Source organism: Chanodichthys erythropterus, chromosome 7 (assembly GCF_024489055.1).
Source record: "Chanodichthys erythropterus isolate Z2021 chromosome 7, ASM2448905v1, whole genome shotgun sequence".
Classification (NCBI taxonomy): domain Eukaryota; kingdom Metazoa; phylum Chordata; class Actinopteri; order Cypriniformes; family Xenocyprididae; genus Chanodichthys; species Chanodichthys erythropterus.
Genome location: NC_090227.1, coordinates 28796098 through 28817569, shown reverse-complemented (window position 1 = coordinate 28817569; position 21472 = coordinate 28796098). Strand labels below are relative to the sequence as shown.

General features: G+C 36.6%; 1 protein-coding gene across 46 annotated transcripts in view; it reads right to left on the bottom strand.

Moving 5' to 3' along the window:
• mical3a (microtubule associated monooxygenase, calponin and LIM domain containing 3a) overlaps positions 1-21472 on the bottom strand; it is an 86892-nt gene that overhangs the window by 12227 nt on the left and 53193 nt on the right. For 25 of the 46 annotated variants that reach the window (XM_067390041.1, XM_067390068.1, XM_067390038.1 and 22 more), the window contains 16 exons: positions 21111-21205; positions 20862-20952; positions 18425-18620; positions 16777-17015; positions 15329-15418; positions 13976-14149; positions 13081-13143; positions 11854-11928; positions 11286-11399; positions 10983-11065; positions 8995-10870; positions 8142-8236; positions 7821-8036; positions 6923-6973; positions 5482-5589; positions 5274-5367 (listed from right to left, as the gene is read on the bottom strand). In XM_067390041.1, the coding sequence (XP_067246142.1) occupies positions 5274-5367; positions 5482-5589; positions 6923-6973; positions 7821-8036; positions 8142-8236; positions 8995-10870; positions 10983-11065; positions 11286-11399; positions 11854-11928; positions 13081-13143; positions 13976-14149; positions 15329-15418; positions 16777-17015; positions 18425-18620; positions 20862-20952; positions 21111-21205 (3660 nt within the window). Of the gene's footprint in view, positions 1-3210; positions 3262-5273; positions 5368-5481; positions 5590-6922; positions 6974-7820; positions 8037-8141; positions 8237-8994; positions 10871-10982; positions 11066-11285; positions 11400-11853; positions 11929-12644; positions 12695-13080; positions 13144-13975; positions 14150-15328; positions 15419-16776; positions 17016-18424; positions 18621-20861; positions 20953-21110; positions 21206-21472 lie in introns of those variants that run through there. The other 21 variants (XM_067390077.1, XM_067390082.1, XM_067390046.1 and 18 more) reach the window with 18 other exon arrangements.

Here is a 21472-nt window from a genome sequence, read left to right as displayed (position 1 = left end):
GAGAGAGAGAGAAAGAGAAAGAGAAAGAGAGGTGGAGGTGACCAGAAGATTGAAATCGAGAAAGAGGAGAGAAAGAAAGAGATGTGGAAGAGAAAAAAGTGAGGAGCGAAATCAAAAAGAGAAAGAACTCTGGGGAGAAACTAAAAGCAGCAGTGTGATGCGACATAGCGGGAGGAAATGACATGGGACAGAGAGCAAACATGAATGAACTGAGAAAGAGAGGTGAAATACTGTATCACGCTATTCTTTGAACTTTTCCTTTTGTGCACTACTGAGGGCAAATAAGTGGCGACTCAAGAGTAAACCTAATGTATGCACAGACTACATCAAAGAAGTACAGTATTGCAGCTGTTGGTCTCCTGAAAGTGGGGTCTATCCATACAAAAAAATTGGATTTTAAGACCTAAGGTGGAATATATAATAATTATAATAATGTTCCCATTCTATCCAGGTGCAAAATATTTTTCTCAATCCTCACACTACGTCTGATGTGGAAATAAGCAATCTATACAGCAGGTGTCAATTTAGCCACAAGAGGAGAAAAGAGATCTTAGATAAAAAAAAGCATCAAATGAACTTGAGAAGAATGATTGGCACCAGAGTAAAGGATTTCATCAATGATGCATGGCAGCAAATTAAAAGGCAGATCCTTGTACAATTCTTTGTGCTCTGTCATGCTGGGCTGACAGAATGGTTTTTAAAATGCTGAAACAATTGGATGAGATGTCGGGTAGTTCACAACAAGGGACTATCACAGGATATTCTCAGCGCAATCCTTGAAAACCTGCGTCCTGGTCTGCATTCAGAAGTGGTTAAAACTAATCAGCACTAATACAACCTTGTCTTCTTATGTGAAGGCTGAGGGGATATTTTTTTCCCTTAGTTGCCTATTCTACATAATTAGCTATGTTTCCATCCAAAGTTGCGAATTTATGTGCAAACTTATTCACAATTGTTTTATGCGATATTCCCATTTTGCACATAAAGCAGCGTTTCCATCCAGTGTGTCGAAGAGAACAAAATCGTCAATTTGTGATACCTTGCACTAAATATCACTAAGAAAAGTAGGAGAAACCACTGTATAATAGTTTTCGTAATAAATTACTTACGTCTCAGAACGCGCAGACAAAACGCAATGAACGCATTTCAGAGGAAGATGCCTACTGTTTGGGAATGCAGTCATGTAAGACCGTTCTGGAATGTAATAATACCAAATTACTTTGACAACAGACTCAGTCACATGATTTTTTTGATGCTTATTGAGGAATTTATTCAGTAAATGTGTATCCATCAATAGTTTATGTGCATATAAACTTTTTTTTTTTTTTATCCGACTCAAATGAGCACATTAGTTTTGTATGCACATTTTTAGAATTTATGCACGTTTTTGCATTTCCATCCAGCAGTTTTTGATGCGAAATCACAAAATGCGCATAAAAATATGTGGATGGAAACATTGCTATTGACCCATATTCCAACCTCTTCAACACTTTGTGTAAATAAATAGACATTAAAGGTTTTTTTTTTTTCATTGAAAGGATTTGTTTCAATCTAACATGCAATGAGCACTACTCATCTCATATCGCTGGCTCATCCTCTGCAGTTATTGGTGAATTAGGGAACTAATTATCCATGAAAAGCAACAAGCTAACATTCTTATGCAGACATGCATGGAAACGACCCACGGGAACCAGGACACAAACAAACGCACACATATGCAAAGTTACACAGAAATCCAAAACAGCTTTCTGAAGTTTTTTAATTGGTTATATTGTTTTGGATATGACAACCAAGTTTTCCAGCCAAGAGATGCCTTAGGCCTCAGAACGCTGACGGTAATTATGCAAAGTGTTTTTCAACTAGGATTACAAGAAATCCACCAACTGTTAGCAGGTCTGCCACCAACTCGATTGTGATGAGAAAAACTCACTTTTACAGGACAGTCAATCCAAGTGCACAGCTCACATGTTAAGCACTTAATCTCTGTGCAAATTTTAATAAAACAAAAGAAAATGTAGCCACAAGCAGCAATTATGGGGTTGCAGCATTACAATGCCAAAACAGAAATCTTATGAACTTTAGCAAGTTTAACTCATTTTTGAGTTTCAAATGCTTTTTCCATCATCTTGAGCCAGTGTAACAGAACATTTATAAAATGTGGTTGTACTTACCTTAGTTTCATAATTAAATGATTGTTGATAAATACACTTAGCATATGTAAAGACCCATAACCTAATACCTAAAATAACCCTTGTTACCTTCCAAGAACTTTTTGGCATGCTATGTTTAAGAAACATCTTGTTGCATTGAAAAAGATTCATAAGATGATTTAAACAATGCCTCAATGTCCTTTGAAAACAATAGGTAATTTATTCACCATCACCACGCTATCTCCTGCCTGCGTGTGTGATTTCGGCATGGCTTGCCTGTAACTTCACAGTATGATCAACGAAATGCAAGACAATACACTCATTCAAACAAGCACTCAATAGTTCCACAGTGTGAGATGTAAGGTTTGGGAATACAGTGAGGACGTACCACACATGATGGAATCAATCACAATGAGGCACAAACACTGGGATCTCTCGGGGTTCGGGGCCCCTTATGCAACTGAGCAGGTATGGGAGGAAAATATGAAAGCTAAAATGCTGCCGAGTAAAGCAGACAGGCATTGGCTCTACAAAAGGCTAGAGGGGAGGGGCTTAACCAGGATTTCAAGCTACATCTGTTTGCTTAAGCATTTTGAATTTGTTCTGCTACATATTAATGGAATATTTTTAGTTTGCAAACTAAGATCAAAACTGAAAGCAAATTTAATGCCAGGGCCATTTGCAAGCAATAATGGGGCAAAAAAATTGTTAGGAAATTAGATTTTTTTTTGGTTCAGATATGAATAATACACAAATATATTATTTTTTTTTAAATATAAAATGTTTATATTTATACAATTTATTAATATATTTGAATATTTTTTTTTAAAATGAAACTATCATTAAAAATGATTACATATATTACATAATTATATTACATACAAAGAAATTTCATAAAATATATAAACTATATATAATTAACATTAGATATTGAAGAGCAAATGTGAGAGAATTTAGGCAGAAGGGGTAAATAAGGGAAGAAAGGCTTTAATAAGTACAGGGGGAAAAGAGAGGGCGTTAGTTGTTAGTCCATTTCAAGCAACAGATTTGAAATACATACCGCCCAGATGCAAATCCAGGATCTCACTGTAATTAGACTCTCCCCAATAGTCTACAATAAGGATATATTAGAAACATGTTACTGCACACACAGGCACAGCCAGTAGCTTCAAGTCATGCATATACTGCACACAAACACACACACTCACGCAGTAAGATATGCCGAATATACATTTATCACAACTTGTTATTTGGCATGTAAACAAATGTAGTTAATTGCATTTATATTGCATGTCCCGTAATGGTAGATGGGCACATAGATTTGTTGCACTGCTGCGTTCCGCCACAAGGGCAGCACGGACTCTGGAGTGAGAGTATGTTTTCGCATCTAAAACAGCTTTTTTTCTTTTAAAAAAATCCTGTCATCATTAACACTTTATTTTGATGGTCCACTTTAGATATTCTACTAATTATAAATAACTTTGCAAATACATGTAAACTTATTCTGCTAACCAGAACCCAACATCTAACCCTAACCTAACAGTCCACTAATACTCTAATAATACTCTAATAAGAGTTAGTTGACATGCAGTTGCAAAATTACTTATAGTTAGTAGAATGTCTAAAGTGGACCATCAAAATGAAGTGTAACTGAGTCATCTATTATGAAGGAGAAAAACTGGTTATTTAATGTATCTCAAGCATTTTAACCCTTTATACTGCAGATAATCTGTACAGCTTGTGAACATATGTTATGCTGAACAACAAAACATGAATATAAAGCATTTAACAGACAACTTGCGAGTAAAGGCTTTTTAAAATTGACAAAATGGAACAATACAGATTCAAAAGAAATAGCCTATAATCAAATGTTACATCCTGTTACAGTGGACCACATCCAGTGAGGAGGCACACAAATCTATGTTTGGCGTGATCGGATTGACGGGGCATGCAGTTGTGACACACGAGGAGAGACCAGGAGAGACAATGCTCGGCATGAGGATGGCACGATATGCTGGGATGACTACAACACCTACTAGAGTTATCACCATGGATACCTGAGCGTCTCTTACGCTGTTTTGGACTAACACTAGAACCTTTATACAACCCTTAGAGAGAGTAAAGGATAAAAAGAGATTGAGAAACACTAGATATAAAACATGGGATGGAGGGGAGAGGGGCAGGAGACAATATTTGTAAAATCATAAATTTTGTTCTACTGCCTATAACTACCTTACTGTGAGATCAGCGTCATATAATTTATTATTCAACTGTTACAGCTACTTCAATTTGTTAACATTTTGCAATAGGAGACAATTATCCAATTATGTATCTAATAATGAAAATAAAAATATTCTAGAAATTCTGTTAGCTGTTACTGTAGCACTTGTTGAATGGATAGTTATAGATAGCCCCTTGTCATGTGCAATTCAATGCAGAAAACACAAAAAAATAATGATCATGGGACTGACAAACCATTAATTCTGCAATACCTATACTTGATATGATACAAGAAATTTAAATTTAAACTTTTCAAGAGAATATGTTTTTAAAAAAAAATATTTTAAAGAGATTGCTGGGGCAGATTTCCATTTGTATGTCAGGTACAAATCCTCAGAATTAATAGATTTTTTTATTTTTATTTTATTATTATTATTATTATTTTTTATGTAAAAAGGTGTCCCAAAAAAAAAAAAAAAAAAAGCTTTCAGCCAGAGAGCTTAAAAAGTAATCTTGGTGAATAAATAATTGAAAGCTGAGGGGGGATATTCACTACAAAAATGTTATAATAACATTTAGTAATGAGATACAAGCTTCTAGCAAGATGTGTGTAAATGAAAAAAAGCCCATCACATTACTATGCATTAGAATATTAACCCAAGTTATCATAATAGCTTTTAATCATAAGGCAAAGGTTGCATAAACATCATTTTACTTTTAAGTCTGCGCTGTAGTTTGAAGCTTGAAGCTAGAAACAACAGCAAACAGCGCTTTGACTTAAAGGTCAAAGTATAACTACATAGAAAAGCATGAGGTATGAAGATCTGCTTCGAGGCTTTAACTCTTAAGCAGCGCATCTAAGGAACCGCTCGAATCATAAAAGTGAGACAAAGAGAGAAATACCTGCTTCCCCTCGCAGCGCCTTTTCCACTGCGACACCTCTCTCCTCTAACTGCCTCTGTTTCTCTTCCACCTGCTCCAGTTGCCTCTGAATGATCTGAGGAATTAAAATGCAGCTTCTGGTTGAGTTCACTCTATTATTCTGCATGATAATGGCTGAAATTCAACTTTCTGACAAACTCAGGCAAAAAAGTCATTAGTATGCTTCCACCTGGGCTCTATGGAGTCTCTTGAGCTCCTCTTGCTTGGCCTGCCTCCGTGCAGCTTTTTGTACTCTTCTTGTCAGTTTGGCATTGAGTTCCTCCTCCGTGTACGTCTTCTGCAATAGAAAATTAAAGTCAGAACCAGCACTCCTGTAAACAGTATCCCGGTCAGTTGTAGGCGGATCCTTGTCTGGTGTCTCATGGTTATCTACGGCAGGGGTTTGCGTAAAATATGACTACAGCAGAGTCTAAAGCAGAGCCTAATGTCAAAGCTAGTCCACTACTACAACAGACTGAAATACTTCTGACTTACAATTCTAAAGCACCTCTATATGCGATTTTGGCAGTATAATCAAAAGTTTATATCACAGTTTATATAACCTTTTTAATCACAGTAATGGTACTGTACATATCTCAATATATATTTTTGCTGCAAATACAATAATCAATGGTTTAATATATATAATATAATGCCTATTTTTGGTAAATCCAGTGAACCAAATAAGTACATAATGTACAAGGAATCAGCGCAAAAAGGGTTTCAAATTCTGGATTAAAAAAAAAAAAAGACTCAAAACAGTACAAACAATATAAAATGAGAAAGTTGAAAAACTCTAAATTTGCAAACAATATAGAACGATAGATAGAACTATGGAACGATAGATAAAATTATATATAGAGTGATGGGACGGTAGATAGAGCGATGGAACGAAGGATGAAACGATGGATTAAACAATGGATGGAACACATGAACAATATATGGAATGATGGAACAATTGATGGAACGATAGATAGATGATAGATAGATGATAGATAGACAGATAAACAGATAGATAGATAGATAGACAGATAGATAGACAGACAGACAGACAGACAGACAGACAGACAGACAGACAGACAGACAGACAGATAGATAGATAGATAGATAGATAGATAGATAGATAGATAGATAGATAGATAGATAGATAGATAGATAGATAGATAGATAGATAGATAGATAGATAGATAGATAGATAGATAGCAGTTAAGTACAGTAGAGTGACTAATGTCATAAGCTCTTGTTGTCTGTACATTTCATCACAATTGCACAGAGCCAATAAAACAAGTGTAAGACAAAGAAACAGAAAAAAATTGACTCTGGAGATGTTTCACGAAAGTCTAGTAAAAGCTATGAAATGAGAAAAACGAGTTGTACGTAAACTGTGAGGTACACAGAATAGAAAACTGTATGCAGGTAAACAGCCAGAAAGCCTTTTAAGAATGTCATGTGATGCAGTTACATCCTCCAGCAGAAAGGGGGCGCTTTAGCCTTCACCATGCTGTAGTAAAATTGTTAGTAATAAAATAAAGCAATCTTTGGACCAACAATAACAGACAGGGGTTAGGCATGACGGTGTGATACGACATGCGTAAAATAGATAGACCAATGGGAATGGATGAACACACTACCTTTGTGGCATACGATCTCTTGAACGCCAATGCATGAGGTACATAAACAGACTTAGAAAAATAAATTGGAAAAAAAGGAAAACAAACAAAACAAAATTTATGCGATTAGATGGGTTAATGTACAATTAAATCAAATCAGGATTCTATGACAACACACAAACACAAGACTAAACATTTAAAGACATTGGGATGAGTGCACAAGTACAAATTAATGTGATCATGATTTGTGCAACACAATTCTACTCAGGGTCCAAAATTAACCTGCCAACCAAATTTTTTCTCCTCAACTTCATGTGGAACATGTCACTTTAATGAACAAAACTAGTAATAAATGGTAAAAAAAAAAAAAAAAAGGGCTGAAAAGGTTTACAATGGCAAAAAGTTAATTTTGGACCTTTTGGACTACAAGATTGCTCTAAAAAAAAACTTGCTAGAGGGTAAAAGTACATCAGCTATTTAAACAAAAACAATTTTTCTTTAAAAAAACAACAACACTAAATGAAAATAATTTAAGATAATAATAATTTGGACAAACAAAAATAATAAATAAAAATAGAAATCACGAAACACAGCTTCATATCCACAACAAGACTAGTTAAGAAAGACAGATGAACATTAAACTCTAAATGTGCCTACTATTACACTGCACCCTAAAAGTGCCTTTTTTATTCTATAAATTCTGGTGAACACTATGTCTTTTTTTGTTCTCTCTCTATTCACCCTCACACAAATGCACAAGAATGCTCGATTTCTCACAGGTTTCAAATGAAACAATGCTGAACAATACTATTTGTATTATAAGTTTTGAAAAATATCTTTTTTTTGGCATAGTGTTGCATTCATGTTCTGTATGAAACCTGGTAGCTTCGAGCGGTTGTGCAATACATCATTGAAATACCTCTTCCTCTTTTCGTTTCTCCTGTTCCATATCCTTCATTTTCACCCTTTTTTCTTTGACTTTTCGTTCATTCTCCCTCTCTTTTGACCTATCCTTGCCCTTTTCTGTAACTCTTCCTTTTTCCATAGCCCTGTCCTTAACCTTCTCTTTGGATTTTTCATCTTTAATTGTCTCTTTTTTCAAATCTGACACCAAGTCAAACAGGTCCACATGGCGCTGAGAACAGTAAAAGATTTTATTAAAATTCGAGAAGATTCAGAAAGAAAACATTTGACTCATATGAGAAAAAAAAGAAGCTCTTTAAATATTATATGGACTTACATCACCCTTGGACTTCTGAGATGATCTTTCCAGAACATCGTCACAGGAGAGATCAGAGTCCTCAGAAAAGCTGAGATTTCTCCTCAGACGTAAATCTACATCAGTAAATTAAAAGAGAACTTTGCATAAGAAAATCACCATTTGAAAGAGACTGAGAAAACATGTGTAAGTTAATCTTAACTTAGCAAAATTCTGCAAGATTATAACAGAACCCATGAGGATCTGAAGAGAGCCGTCTCATGCAAGTTTATGTCACAAGCTTCAAATTGGATTTAATCTTTTGACATGTGCACACTGCACGAATATACAAGTTTCCTGCTGTTGTTGCAAATTAACCATCCTCCTTTTCTTTATTTTAAAAAGCACACTTAATATTTATCTACTGTAGGTCCTAATTAGGAGACGCCAAGCAGACAAAAAAAATCCTACTTGGTAGATAAGACAAGATGTTGATTATAAAGCAACATGTCATTCAATCAACACCAAAATGTATTGATAACCATATAGTTCAACATAAAAAAAAAAATAAAAAAAATAAAAAATATATATATATATATTTTACCTAATATTTTGTGCAATATACTTTCATGCTAATTACAGGTACCACAATGTTATCATCTTATCTTTGCAACATGCTAACAGTGAACTTCACTGAAACCACTTTCAAGGTGAATCTACCATGCTGAGTATTCCAGATTGGTCACTTATGAGCTTCAATGGCAGTTAGGATGCTGGCTTAGAAAGGAGCTGCCTATGTAGGTCTCATACTTGTAGAATAGAGCTACAGTAGGATAGCCAATAATGAATTTTGACAAAGGGATGAAAAAAATCAGAATGTAAATATTCAGCTGACCTGAGGACCTATCCAGAGGTGATTCTTTCTTCTTCCCTGAGTCTACAGTTGTAGAACTTGAGGGTGTGCTTGGGCATGACTTGTCGTCTTTCTTCTTTTTGTCTTTCTTGTAGCCAGAGAATACAGCCTTCCAAAGGGACTTGTGCTTGGGTGGCGTTTCCTCTGTGCCAGATAGTCTTTCATTTTTGGCTTTCTTTTCCTTTTTGTTCTTGCGTGGAGAAAACAGTGAGCTGCGTTTCTTGCTTTTGCCTCCTGTGGAGCTCTCTGAAGATGTGACAGAACTGTCCATGGTCTTACTGGCTGGTGTAGTTAAAAAACGGTCAGGTAGTGTGTCTGTCTGCTTTTTGGACTCCAAGGCCTTCACCGCAGAGTCCTTTGGGGAGTTTAGTTGCTTTTTGTTTTTTCCTGTTGTCTCTGGAACATTCCAGGCTACTTTTGCCACAGCACCCTTGGCAGCCTCTGATTCTTTCATCTTACTAAGCTGCTTGGCCATGGCCTCTTTCAGAGCTTGGCTTTTCACAGACTTTTCCCGCGCCCTCATTCGCTCTTCGGCGATTTCCTTGGCTTCAGGAGAAAATTGTTGGGGACTCTTTCCTGTCCGAGAAACCCCTCCAGCAATGTTGGGCTTGCCGTTTTCCATTGCCAGTGCCAAGTGGAAAGGAGGCTTGTCCCGGTTGACCTTGCTGGTTGGCGGGGTGTAAAATTTTTCCAGACCACTTGTGTCTGGAGTGCGATCATCGTATGTGTCTTCAACGTCGTCGGCAAATGGTATCTCGTCTACGCACTCCACAAACGATTTCCTTACTTCTTCGCGCCGTGGTTTATTCGGTTCCTTTACCCTCATCACAACAGGTGGGTTAGTTCTAAGGGTCGGCACTGGAGCCATAACTGGTTTTAGTTGAGGGGGACTAACTGGAGTCTTAGGTTTAGGAGGCGTAGTCTCAGATTTGGGTTCCTCAGTGCCTTCAAGGAGGTTGTCCCAGGAAGCCTGAGGCCTTTTGTTTTGGAGAGCAGCTGGCTCTTCATTAGGTGGAGGTGGTGGGGGACTGGAAGGAGGTGTGAGCATGGTAGAATCAGAGTTGTTGTAGCTGTCACTAGTTGCTGTCTGACTGGTAGTCACGCTTCCATTAAGACCCAACCCTGAACTGCTGCTCAAGTCCTTTTTCTCAGAACCATTACTCTTTGGTTCCACCGGAGATATAACCTGACCTTCCAAAGTAATGTTGATCCTGCGTATGATAGAACGGCCCGTGAAAGTAGGCTTCTGCTCTTCAAACAAGTCCTCTGGAGTATAAGACCTGGGCGATGATGATTCAGGCGTTGGAGCATTCACGATGCTCTTATCCACTGTTGTTCTGCTTCGATCCAGAGGCGTGAGTCCTAAACTTTTTCTGATCTCTGCGCTTTTCAACCAGAACTCCTCAATGAGGTCTGTTTTCTTGACTGTAGTTTCCTCGGGTGCTGGATCATTCAAGGATTCATCGGTTCGGTTCTCAGAAGCAGGTTTAGCCAAAGGAGTGGAAGTGACTGCTGGGACTGGCTGAGTTCTTACAGGGGAGCTTGAAGAGAGGGGTGAGGGTGGTTCATGGCAGGGTTGTGATTGGGTACATATTGGAGATAAAGGATTACCTGTTGGAGAACAAGCACAAGGCTGGGACTGGACAGGTGATTTGGGAGACACCGTCTCTGGCTGTGGAACAGGTTGGGAGCAGATGGGCGATAGTGCAACAATTTGAGCAACAGGAGAATGAGGTCTTTTAGTATCAGGACTCTGAGGTGGGGGAATGTCCAGTTTGGCATTATCAGGTAGAAAGGGATCAGGGAAGAAACGTGCACCAGGAGATTTGACTAGTATTACAGGAGAAACTTCTTTCACCTGTATAAAAGAAAAAAAACATTGGCAGTATTTTATAGTATGCTTATGTTGCCGCTTTAAATGTCTTGGGCTCACTTGTTTGCTCTATTTAGATCTCACAACGCTGTATTACCTCCTCAATGGGTAAAGCAGGTTTTTGGATTGGAGACAGCACAACGTCCACAATCAATTCCCTTGGATTTGCAGATGTTTTCTCTGCAAGGAAAAATAAAATTGGCTCAAATATTGATGGACATCGAAAATCCCCTTGTGTTGAGATTTTAATCATCAAAGTCTGAATAATTATGAAGCAAGACATTGATGCAATGTGTTCAGAGATGCAAGTTATGCAAGGACATGAACATTTGCAATCATTGGTCTAAAACAAAAATGGAAAAGGCATTAAATTATATGATTATGATTAGGTTATAATTACCAGTGTTGAAAACATGTCCCTGGCTCTCTGGTTTGCCATTATCCACTGGAAGCATCACCACTTCATCTATGCAATGTGAACGGGCTTCAGCCTCTGCATCTGAGGGAATGTCATCTGTGATATTAGAAATTAAAACCGTGTGAAATCCTGTTCAAAATATATGGAAATACATTTTAAAAAGCAGGCAAATTCTGTGTAAATGTCTGTCGGCAATGTATTATTCCAAATACTTTAAGTTGTCAACCCTGTTACCATCATATTTTCCCCCATTTTAAATAATTTAAAATAAAATACAAAAAAGGTAAGCGGTAACAAAGTCAAAGTAACTTCATCTCATGTTTGTCAGTAGGAGACAACCTTAAAATGTCAAGCTAATTAAGCTAATTTTATTTACTAAAATAGTGAAAGGTGTTTTCAGTTAATTAAATTCTAAGAAGTACTTTGCAATTTCACTACCTCAAGGCGCAAGGCCTGGTATTGCCAATTAAGCTCTAAAACTGGTAACACTGTAACCTTTCTAAAGGCGTAATGAAATCACAACATAAAATGGCACATGGATTTGACAAACCTTGATCTATTTCAGTGCCCGGCTCAAAGTCAGGACTGCCCGCTTCTGCATCATCATCATCATCTTCACAGGGCTCTGGGATCACAGGAGAAGAATAAGATGATGAATTAGTTGGGCAAAAGTCTAAAAGATTAGTAAAAGTCTAAAAAATAGTCTAGACTATTAAACTATACTTATGAATATTAGAAGATCTTCCATGTACAGAAGGTGTTAGCAGTACAAACAGCTTTGTGGCTAAATTATGAAATATGTGTGCAAAGAAAGAAAGTATCAATCATGTAGCTAACAAATGATGGTCTTTAGGGAACTTTAACTTAAACATACAATAAGTGCACATGACAAAATGTAGAAATAAACAAATGGTATTAGTAGTTAAACACATGCAAGTATGCAAGTTTTACACACAGTCAAATGGATTGGGCTCAAAATCAGCAGCTGTTGAGAAGGGTTGGGATGTGAGTGAGTAAATAGGAGTGAATAAAAAGCAATGACACCAAACTGAACATTACAAACATAAATAAATATGAAGACTTAGCGGAGACACCCTCTACCACAAACCACCATTTCTGTCAGCAAATTATAATCATTAATGTTAATATTTAGATAAAAGTTCTGCTTATTACAAGCAAAACTTTGCACCATTTTTTTTTTTTTTTTTTTTTTTTTTAAAAGCTCCAGAATCATATGCAACCCTTTTCAACCTGTCTATTTCTGTTCCGCATGACTGTTATATGTACAAGGTTGTCATATTTGAGTTTTTTGCATGTCTGCTCTCTGAACCATGAAAATACCTAGAAATGTTTTTAGTTCTTTTTGGCTTTGACCTCTCCGTGGCATTGTGCTGTGGAGACAAAGTGCTTTACAATTATGTTACAACAAGCTCCTCCAGATGCACCACAGACATCCTAGGACAATAAATTTAGAGTGTACGAATTCTTTTAACAATCTGTACTTACATATTTTCAGAAGAATGCTTAAGGAAATATGTCAGATGCATGCATTAGTCAGAACTCTATGCTTTGCGTCAAGCTGAATGATAAAAATCACACCAGTCTCTTGACTCCAACATGCATTAGTTTCGACTTGTAATTGCATGTTACGTTTTAACATGCAATCAGTGTTCAACAATGATTGCATTGGTGTTAAGTGTTTAATTGTCCTGCCATGCACTGATGTGTGTTTGTGTTACCACTAATATAAGTTTCTGGACTTGTTTTTCTTGTCTACCTTCAGACATCGAGTCCAACCAGGCTCTGACAGCCTCATGACGCACGGATTTGTGGGAGGGGGCTACAATTAAACCAAATGGGAAAATGGGAATGGGAACAGGTACATGAAATGCATAGTCACACAACAACATACAAAAATAAATTCATTCATGAATAAATCAAAGAGATTAACAGAAAAAAAGGGACAAGTACTTAGTTAGCAATGCCCTAATATCCACAATGATGATAAAATGAGACAAAGGGACATACAAAAAAAAAAAAAAATAAGAGAACAAATAACTCAACCCGAGAAAGGTCAACGTAATGTCAACAATAACAAGCAGTGAGTGATATATAAAAAGTATCAAAGCAAGATAAAAGAATGAAGAAAGTATAAGAAGCAAGCAAAACACTGTTGTGGAGGAAAGGAAGAGGACAGAAGTTGTCCAACTGACCAGAGAAATTCACATTCACAAAAGCGATCACACATGCAAATCACACACACATCCCACAACACCTGGTAATATTCATCTAGAGTTCATCACTATTAAAATTATGTCTGATGTCCAATTTTAAAATAATAATAATATTAAAATGCTACAAGTGAATTTGGGCATCACAGCATAATAATGCACAATATGAAAATGGATATTTATTCTGAGATTAGCTAAAGACTACATTTAATCAGTAAAAATTAAAGATTAACTTTAAGTTAGATGAAGGCACAGGGAATTGAACATGCACACACACACACACACACACACACAAAAAAAAAAAAAAATTTTTTTTTTTACACAAAATCCAATCGCAAGGAAAAACATTTGAGATGCATGTTAATACCAGGTGTAAATAGGACCATCTACCACCCCCAAAAAGCCACAAGGCCCAGGTATGACTCCTCCACATGGGGTTACCTGTGGAAGAGGTGGGCTGTGTGAGCTGGGTGTTAAGCGAGGGCTGAGAACCTAAGGGGGAGAGCGAGGGGCCCTCCACCACCCCTTCAGCCTGTTTGGATGTCCAGTGTTTGTCCATCTGGATGTCCAGAGGGTCTAATGGATGAATAGCTTGCTGGATGTGCAGGTTTCTAGCTGCATGATGGCATTACGGGTAGTCATTAAGGTGACAAGATCATTTTGTAGGATTAATTGGTGAGTCCATTAGCCCGTCAGGAACAGAAAATCCAATTTGTTTGAAAAGCAGCAATTAATGGCCAGAAAGAATTGGTAAAGACAAAAAAAAGAGAGGAGAACATTATAGTTTAGAACAGACTGTAAAGTGTAAAGTTAGTACATACTTTTGAAATGTAGCATGCACAAATGTCTCCACCACAAATGACAGCAATTTTTTAAAAAGCACCAACTGCGTGGGTGCTTTCACACTTGAGCTTCTGGTGTGAATTTGAGTACACTTGATGACAGTGTTCAGTTCATTTAGTTAGCATGAAACTGTGACAAAGTCATCTTGAAACTGCAGTCTGGTTAATGGTTCATGTATGGACCACAATCAGCCCAAATTAGCACCAGTCAACTGCTAATAATGACATAATTAGCATATTATAGTAGGCCTATAATGCATCCTCATACCTTGTTGCAGAAAATACTTGCGTATATTCTTTGCACCTCTTGCATTACACGCGGCAGAGGCAAATGCTGTCTGTGTCTGTTTATGGGATAGTTCACCCAAAAATAAAAATTCTGTTTTCATTTACTCAGCCTCTCGCTTCATAACTTTAAGATTGAACCAAGTTGACTATTGTTTTACTACTTTTCTGGACCATGAATGTGGTAATTGTTGCTTTCTATTGAGGATAAACTCTTGGATTTCATCAAAAATATCTTAATTTGTGTTCCAAAGATGAATGAAGGTCTTACAGGTTTGGAATGACATGAGGGTGACTACTTAATGACAGAAATTTCATTTTTGGGTGAACTAACCCTTTAAAACAGATGCCGCTAGTATTAACAGTGATTCTCACATTAATGACAGAAGCTCAGTTTCAAACTGTTCATCTGTTCAAACAGTTTCAAATCACACTACGTGTGAAAACACCCTGAAAAATCTCATTCAAAACACCTCAGTGGTGTGAATGGATGCCATTTCAACCCAAAATAACATTTTAACAGAAAAAAAGTAGTAACAATTCATGGTAAAAGCTCCATAGCCTTATAAAAATCCAGAAAAATCAAGAGCTAATTAAAAAAAAGAACAGGAAAGCAGGAGAAACAGCCAAATTGTGTTAGCTTAAAGGCATCCACAGGCATCACTACCTTTAAATATACCTGTATCCTCTTCATTTGCAAGACTCTCCAACCAAAGACCTGACTGAAGCTCCCTCTCCCAAGGCAAATACTCTCCCGCTGTCATCCCATACATTACCCCAGCACAAACATACACACAGACACACAACGATGGAAAGACGGAGCAGAGGATAAAGAGACAAGTGACAAGTAAAAGACGGGAAAAATAATATTTTCACAGTACAGGGTGACAGAAAAAAGAACCTCCAATAACATTCAGAGACTGGAGTACTGAGGACTTCAACAGTAGTATCAGCTACAGTACCACCAAACCAGTGAATCTATAATGCCACAGTAAAATAATTTGTTACCAGAATGATTTTAAGGTCAGAATTAAAATGCTATGAGAAAAGAAAAAAAAGAAAAAAACACTGAGGGACAATACATACATATATTGTATACAAATATGATTACCATATTTGTACTGTAGATTTGTGTCATGGTTGCTAATTTAACAGTTTAGATATAGTTTATGGGTTGTCTTAATCTAGTATTTTATCGATTGATTGACTGACTGACTGACTTTGTTGATTTATTTATTATACATAATTAACTAGTAATTTTACAGTATAATACATGTACCAAAAAGTACTACATATTGATGTCTAATAATATTATACAATGGCATTGTACAATCCTTATTCTGATTGGTTGACAGATGTTCCTGTGTTTCAATAATTCAAAGGTCCATTTGTCAAATATTCCTTACCTATTTGTTAGCTATGTAAAATAGTTGACTGATTTCAAAAGTATGTGTCGAAGAAAGTTATAAAAGGTTCTTTTTATAAAAGAAAACACAGTTGAAAGAGGAAAACTAGTTAAATTGCCAGAGATGCCATAAACAAGAAAATGCAGAAGGTTGAAAAGGCGAATAACAGGAGCACATTTGTATAAACAAGTTTAGAATCTCTGAATGATTCAGCGTCTCACTGATGAGATATATCAGTGTAAAAAAAAATAAATATATATATATATATATCAGGGGCTGAAGCTCTGGGGTTAGAGCAATCTCTTGGGAAATCTTTTGTCTTACATTTTTCATCAGAAAAAGTCTTACTCAAAGAGAAAATGTAATTTCAAAAGTTCTCTGTGAATAAGAGACGGCAGACAACCCTGGTGAACATATAATATCTAATCAGGGGAGCTAGACACCACATACATAAAGATGGTATGAAGTGGAAAGAGGAAATGAGACTCAGCAGAGCAAACACATTACAGTCTTTCTAATCCTTTAAAATTATCTTCTAAAAAGAAAAGAATATAAGCTACTTCAAGACTGCCTTCTAAAATCAAATGAACCGCCTTCAAACAGGCCTTTCTGTCCAGGCCATCCATCTGCGGCCATTATTCATTTTGTTGAGACACTTTGATCATCTTCACAAGCACAATGAAGCCAAAAGCACTAACACGATGCTTACCATCACTCGATTCCTCCTCTTCCTCCTCCTCGTCTTCATCTTCCTCATCTTCCTCCTCGTCTTCATCCTCGTCCATCTCTCCATGAAGGCCATCATCGTCTTCAGCTGCGCCAGGGTCGCTATCTCCCTTTAGTTTAGCGTGGAGCTCTACCGCCTCCTTCCAGGGCACCCCACCCAGATCGGACGGGCCAGCAGCTTCCGGTTCTTCATCCTCTTCCTCCATATCAGACTCTGAGCTGCTGTAGGCATGGATGACCGTGTTAAAATCATCAAATGATGCCTGGCTTTTTACTCACAAATAAATAAGTTACCTACACTACCATTTAAAGATTGGGACAGGTAAGATTTTATTGAATTTTTTTTAAAATAAGTCTCTTATGCTCACCAAGGCAGTGTTTATTTGTTAAAAACAATAATATTGAGAAATATTATCATCATTTAAAATACCAGTTTTCTGTTTTAATATATTTTAAAATGTAATTTATTTCTGTGATGGCAAAGCTGAATTTTCAGCAGCCATTACTCCAGTCTTCAGTGTCACATGATCCTTTATAAATCATTCTAATATGCTGATATGGTGCTCAGGAAATATTTTTTATTATCAATGATGAAAACGTCTCAGGTTACAATTGTAACCATGGTTCCCTGAGAATGGTAATGAGACACTGCATCTTGGATCAACACTATGGGGAATGCCATCAGTTTGATACTGTGTCGCAAGCCAATGAAATTGGAGTGTGTTCACACATGCTTCAGACACCAGTCATGCTGATGCCGTTCCCCATAGCGTCAATCCAAGATGTAGCGTTCAGTTCCACTTCTAAAGGAAACAATTTTGCTGGTTGATATTTTTTGTCAAAACTGATGCTTTTTTCCCTGAATTCCATGATGACTAGACAGGTCAAAACAACAGAATAATGTTATGACATGTAAATATTTTTACTGTTACATTTAATTAATTTAATGCATACTTATTTTAAGTAATAATTTAATTAAAATATATCTTAATGACCGCAAACTTTTGAAAGGTAGCATACACTATATCTCAAATAACAAGATTAGTGAGGACAGTTATAGTATGGACATGGACTATATTCATAGCACTTTCCTTGATTTTATCCATAAAGGAATTGATTGGATCATAAAAATGGTCTCTATATCTCTATATCAACTTCAGGACACTTACCTGCATATGTAAAAAAATGTTTTGATTCCAACCCAGAACATTTGAAATTTATAAAAAAAAAAAAAAAAAAAAAAAAAAACTGGCAACACAATGTCTTTAAATTATAGTTTACGGAGCCTGTCCTTGTTACTCCAAGTCACTTCCCTTGAACAAACTACCATATGCCAAATTTAAATGCCAACTCCTATCTATCATGTGAGACGGGAAGTAAAGAGCATGGAGAATTTTGATTTAAAAAAAAATAATAAAAAAAAAATATATACAAACACTTAGGCCATTTTAATTACAACAGAATTATACAATAAAATAAGTACTAATGAACGAGCCCTGTTTTCATTTGTATTATATAATGGCCGATAATTATTTCCATTACTGCTGGTGTTCACATTATTAGTGGTGATAGTAACTCCACAGCAACACCCTAGCACTGTGTAACCAGCATGATGTAAAGATGAGAGATACCTGGATCCCTCCTCAACGTCAGTGGCTTTGTCCAGCACACTGCTGAGGTTGTGCTCAGCCTGTGTCTCCTCGGGCACCTCCTCCAGCTCCTCCTCTCTCATCATAGATAGACGGTAGTTCTCCAGCTCGATCCTTTCTGGAGTACCTTTAAGACGTTTGGCCACACTGGGCTCTGTAACCCCGTTCACCTCTGTCACTGTGATGGACAGACAATGAGGAGGAGGAGAAAAGAGAAAATGTCAATAATGAAAATAGTTAATATGTAACAGAGAGGGAGAGGCTCAGGGCTGGTATTTAGGGGTGCCATTGTAGTAATTAGAATAATATTTGCATAATAATTATAATAATGCTCATACATTTTTTATTTTATTAGAGCTAAAAGCATTAGGTGGCAATACATAGATGTATAAATCCATTTTTATTTTATCATCTTCCATATTAGCAATTCATATCTAGTACTATGCATCCACCACCACCTTCTTTAATGTTATTGAAGCGAACAAATTACTGCATATCAATGTTCACTTGCACTCAGACAAATAAAACAAACCCAGTCAAAGTTCTCTTTAATTTTTATTTACACAAGCAATATTTGATCTTCATTATTTCACATATATACTATGTTTAAATATCATGTTGTCAGTTTAATTCCCTTAAATACATCCTTAAAAATAAATACAAGTTATGATTACCTTGCCTTTTTCCCTTCCTATAAAGCATCTCAGATTTTTTTTTAAAAATTAATGAACTTTGTTTTAACACTAATGAACAGGTGGGCATGTGTATAACTAATATGTCTATCCCATTAAGCAAATCCCAAAACTCAAATCAAGCTAGTGAGAACATTTTGTGAATGTAATTAAACACAAATTATGACTGTGGGGGAAGTGGTTACAGGGATGAAGCATGCAATCCAAAATTAATCAATTGAAGCAAAAAAAGTGTAACTGAATTATGATCAATGTAATCTGAACCCACTGAATAATGAATATCCCTCAATAGATTATGTAGTGACAGACCCCATGAATAAAATAGTGTGATGCATATCTATGATTCCAGACTAATCTGATCCTTTCACTCAACTGCTCAAGGAATAATAAAGCTTTCATATGTTGGCCATAGTTCACTAACAAATCTAAAAGTATAAAAGAAATTGTATTTTGCATAAAAAGACCAATTATATGTTTTAGATCAATTACATGCAGTACTGCATTGAAAATAATAATAATGCAATAATAATGACCCAATTGACTTATGCATAGCAGTATTATGTTTCAATGCAAAGCATTTTAAGAGTCCTAAAAATAAGCTTAATTTTCATATTATATATATATATATATATATATATATATTTCATTTATATTCTTTTAAATATAACAGGAAAATATGAGATTTAACTTCTAAAATTTCTATGATTATTATGTTAATTAAGATGTCACTAAAACCTCTTAAAAATACTAATATAACCATTTCTGCTTTATAGGTTTCATTCTAAGCAGCACAAACTCACCAGAATGTTTTGTTTTGTAAATCATTCTCAGTGACGCACACATAACGGATACCGCGAGCAGTAGTGTTAGTATGCAGAGGAGAATTAGGACATGAACAAACAGAGAGAGATGCAAGGATTGATGGGATAGTAGACCAATCACAGGCACAGATGCAGGCACTAGCTCAGCAAAAAGCTGCACTTATAGGAGAGGGGAAAGGTAAAGCTTACAGAGTCCACCAATCACAAGCACTGATACAAGCACTACATTACAAAAAGGTGCACAAATCAGAAATTACAATCACAAACTTAAAGGCACTAATCACAGATCTACACAGTGGAAGGACAGAAAGGAGAGCAACAAAAACAGGCTATAAATAAACAATTTTTAAAACACATGCAGGCAAAAAAGTGTTAATTATCGCACTTAAGTTATTTAATAAATATCACTTATGTTATTTCTAAGTCACCAGCTTCACACAGCTCTAAATTATTAATTAATAGTACATGTTAACAATTAATTGATACACTTTTTTGCCTGAATGATGTACCCATATACACAAAAGAAGAAATTTGATTGGGCTGCACTATTTAGAATAATATACATACTATACATCCAAGCATTTTACAAAGAGTTAATAATTTGTGAAATCATCAGGGATACACAAAACAAGCACAATATCACTCTTTAGTCACAGCCTGTGCAGGCGGGAAATGCCCAGATTAGATCAGAGGCCAGAAGGGGGTCATGCTAGAGAATATTGAGCAGGATGTTGAGAGTAAAGCAGGAGAGCAGATATACGCAGTATGCGAGGAGGAAAGGAGAATCTAAGGGATTGTGCGCCACCTGGTGGCGGGTCCAAGACATTGCTTGTCGCAACGAGCGCAGGGTGCCCCCTACTCCTCGAGAGAGGCACAGGATGGGGCCTAAAGAAGAAAGGCGGGTACCTGAGGGCCGGCGTTCCGCAGGGGCCTGAGAAGTTATGACTTGGCCTGGGGCATCCACTGTGTTGGGGGTTACCGCCAACACCTGGGGCTCCTATGACCACAATAAAACATCATTTTATTTTGTTTATTTTGTTACATCAAAAGAATGTTAAAATAGACCATGGAGGCTGGGAATACAGTGTCAGAGAAACATCACTTTTGATACAAACAGATTTTTCCCCAAACACAGAGACTAAAAGACATCAGTACCTTGGGGTTTGAGGGAGCAGCAGCAGGTGCAGGCCGTTTTCTCTGTGCCAGACCAGAAAGTCGGTAGCAGTAGTGCGGTTTACAGTAAAACTTCCCTACAGGAACAAAAAGACAAATTTACAGCATTAGCATCCGTTTCAGGACATAAATCCGGGAAAACCTCAAATGAAGTGATGCAAAATGAAGCCAATGTGTTTGACGTGGTTTGTTTCCTCCTAATATGCATATCTGTAACTATGCCATGTGGGAGGTTATGAAACGGCTCACAGTTAATAAAGAATTGTTGATCATGCAGAGAAATGGTCCCTCTGTCTCAAACAACAATATCCCACTGTGTTGGTCACAAAGCACATCCCATGACA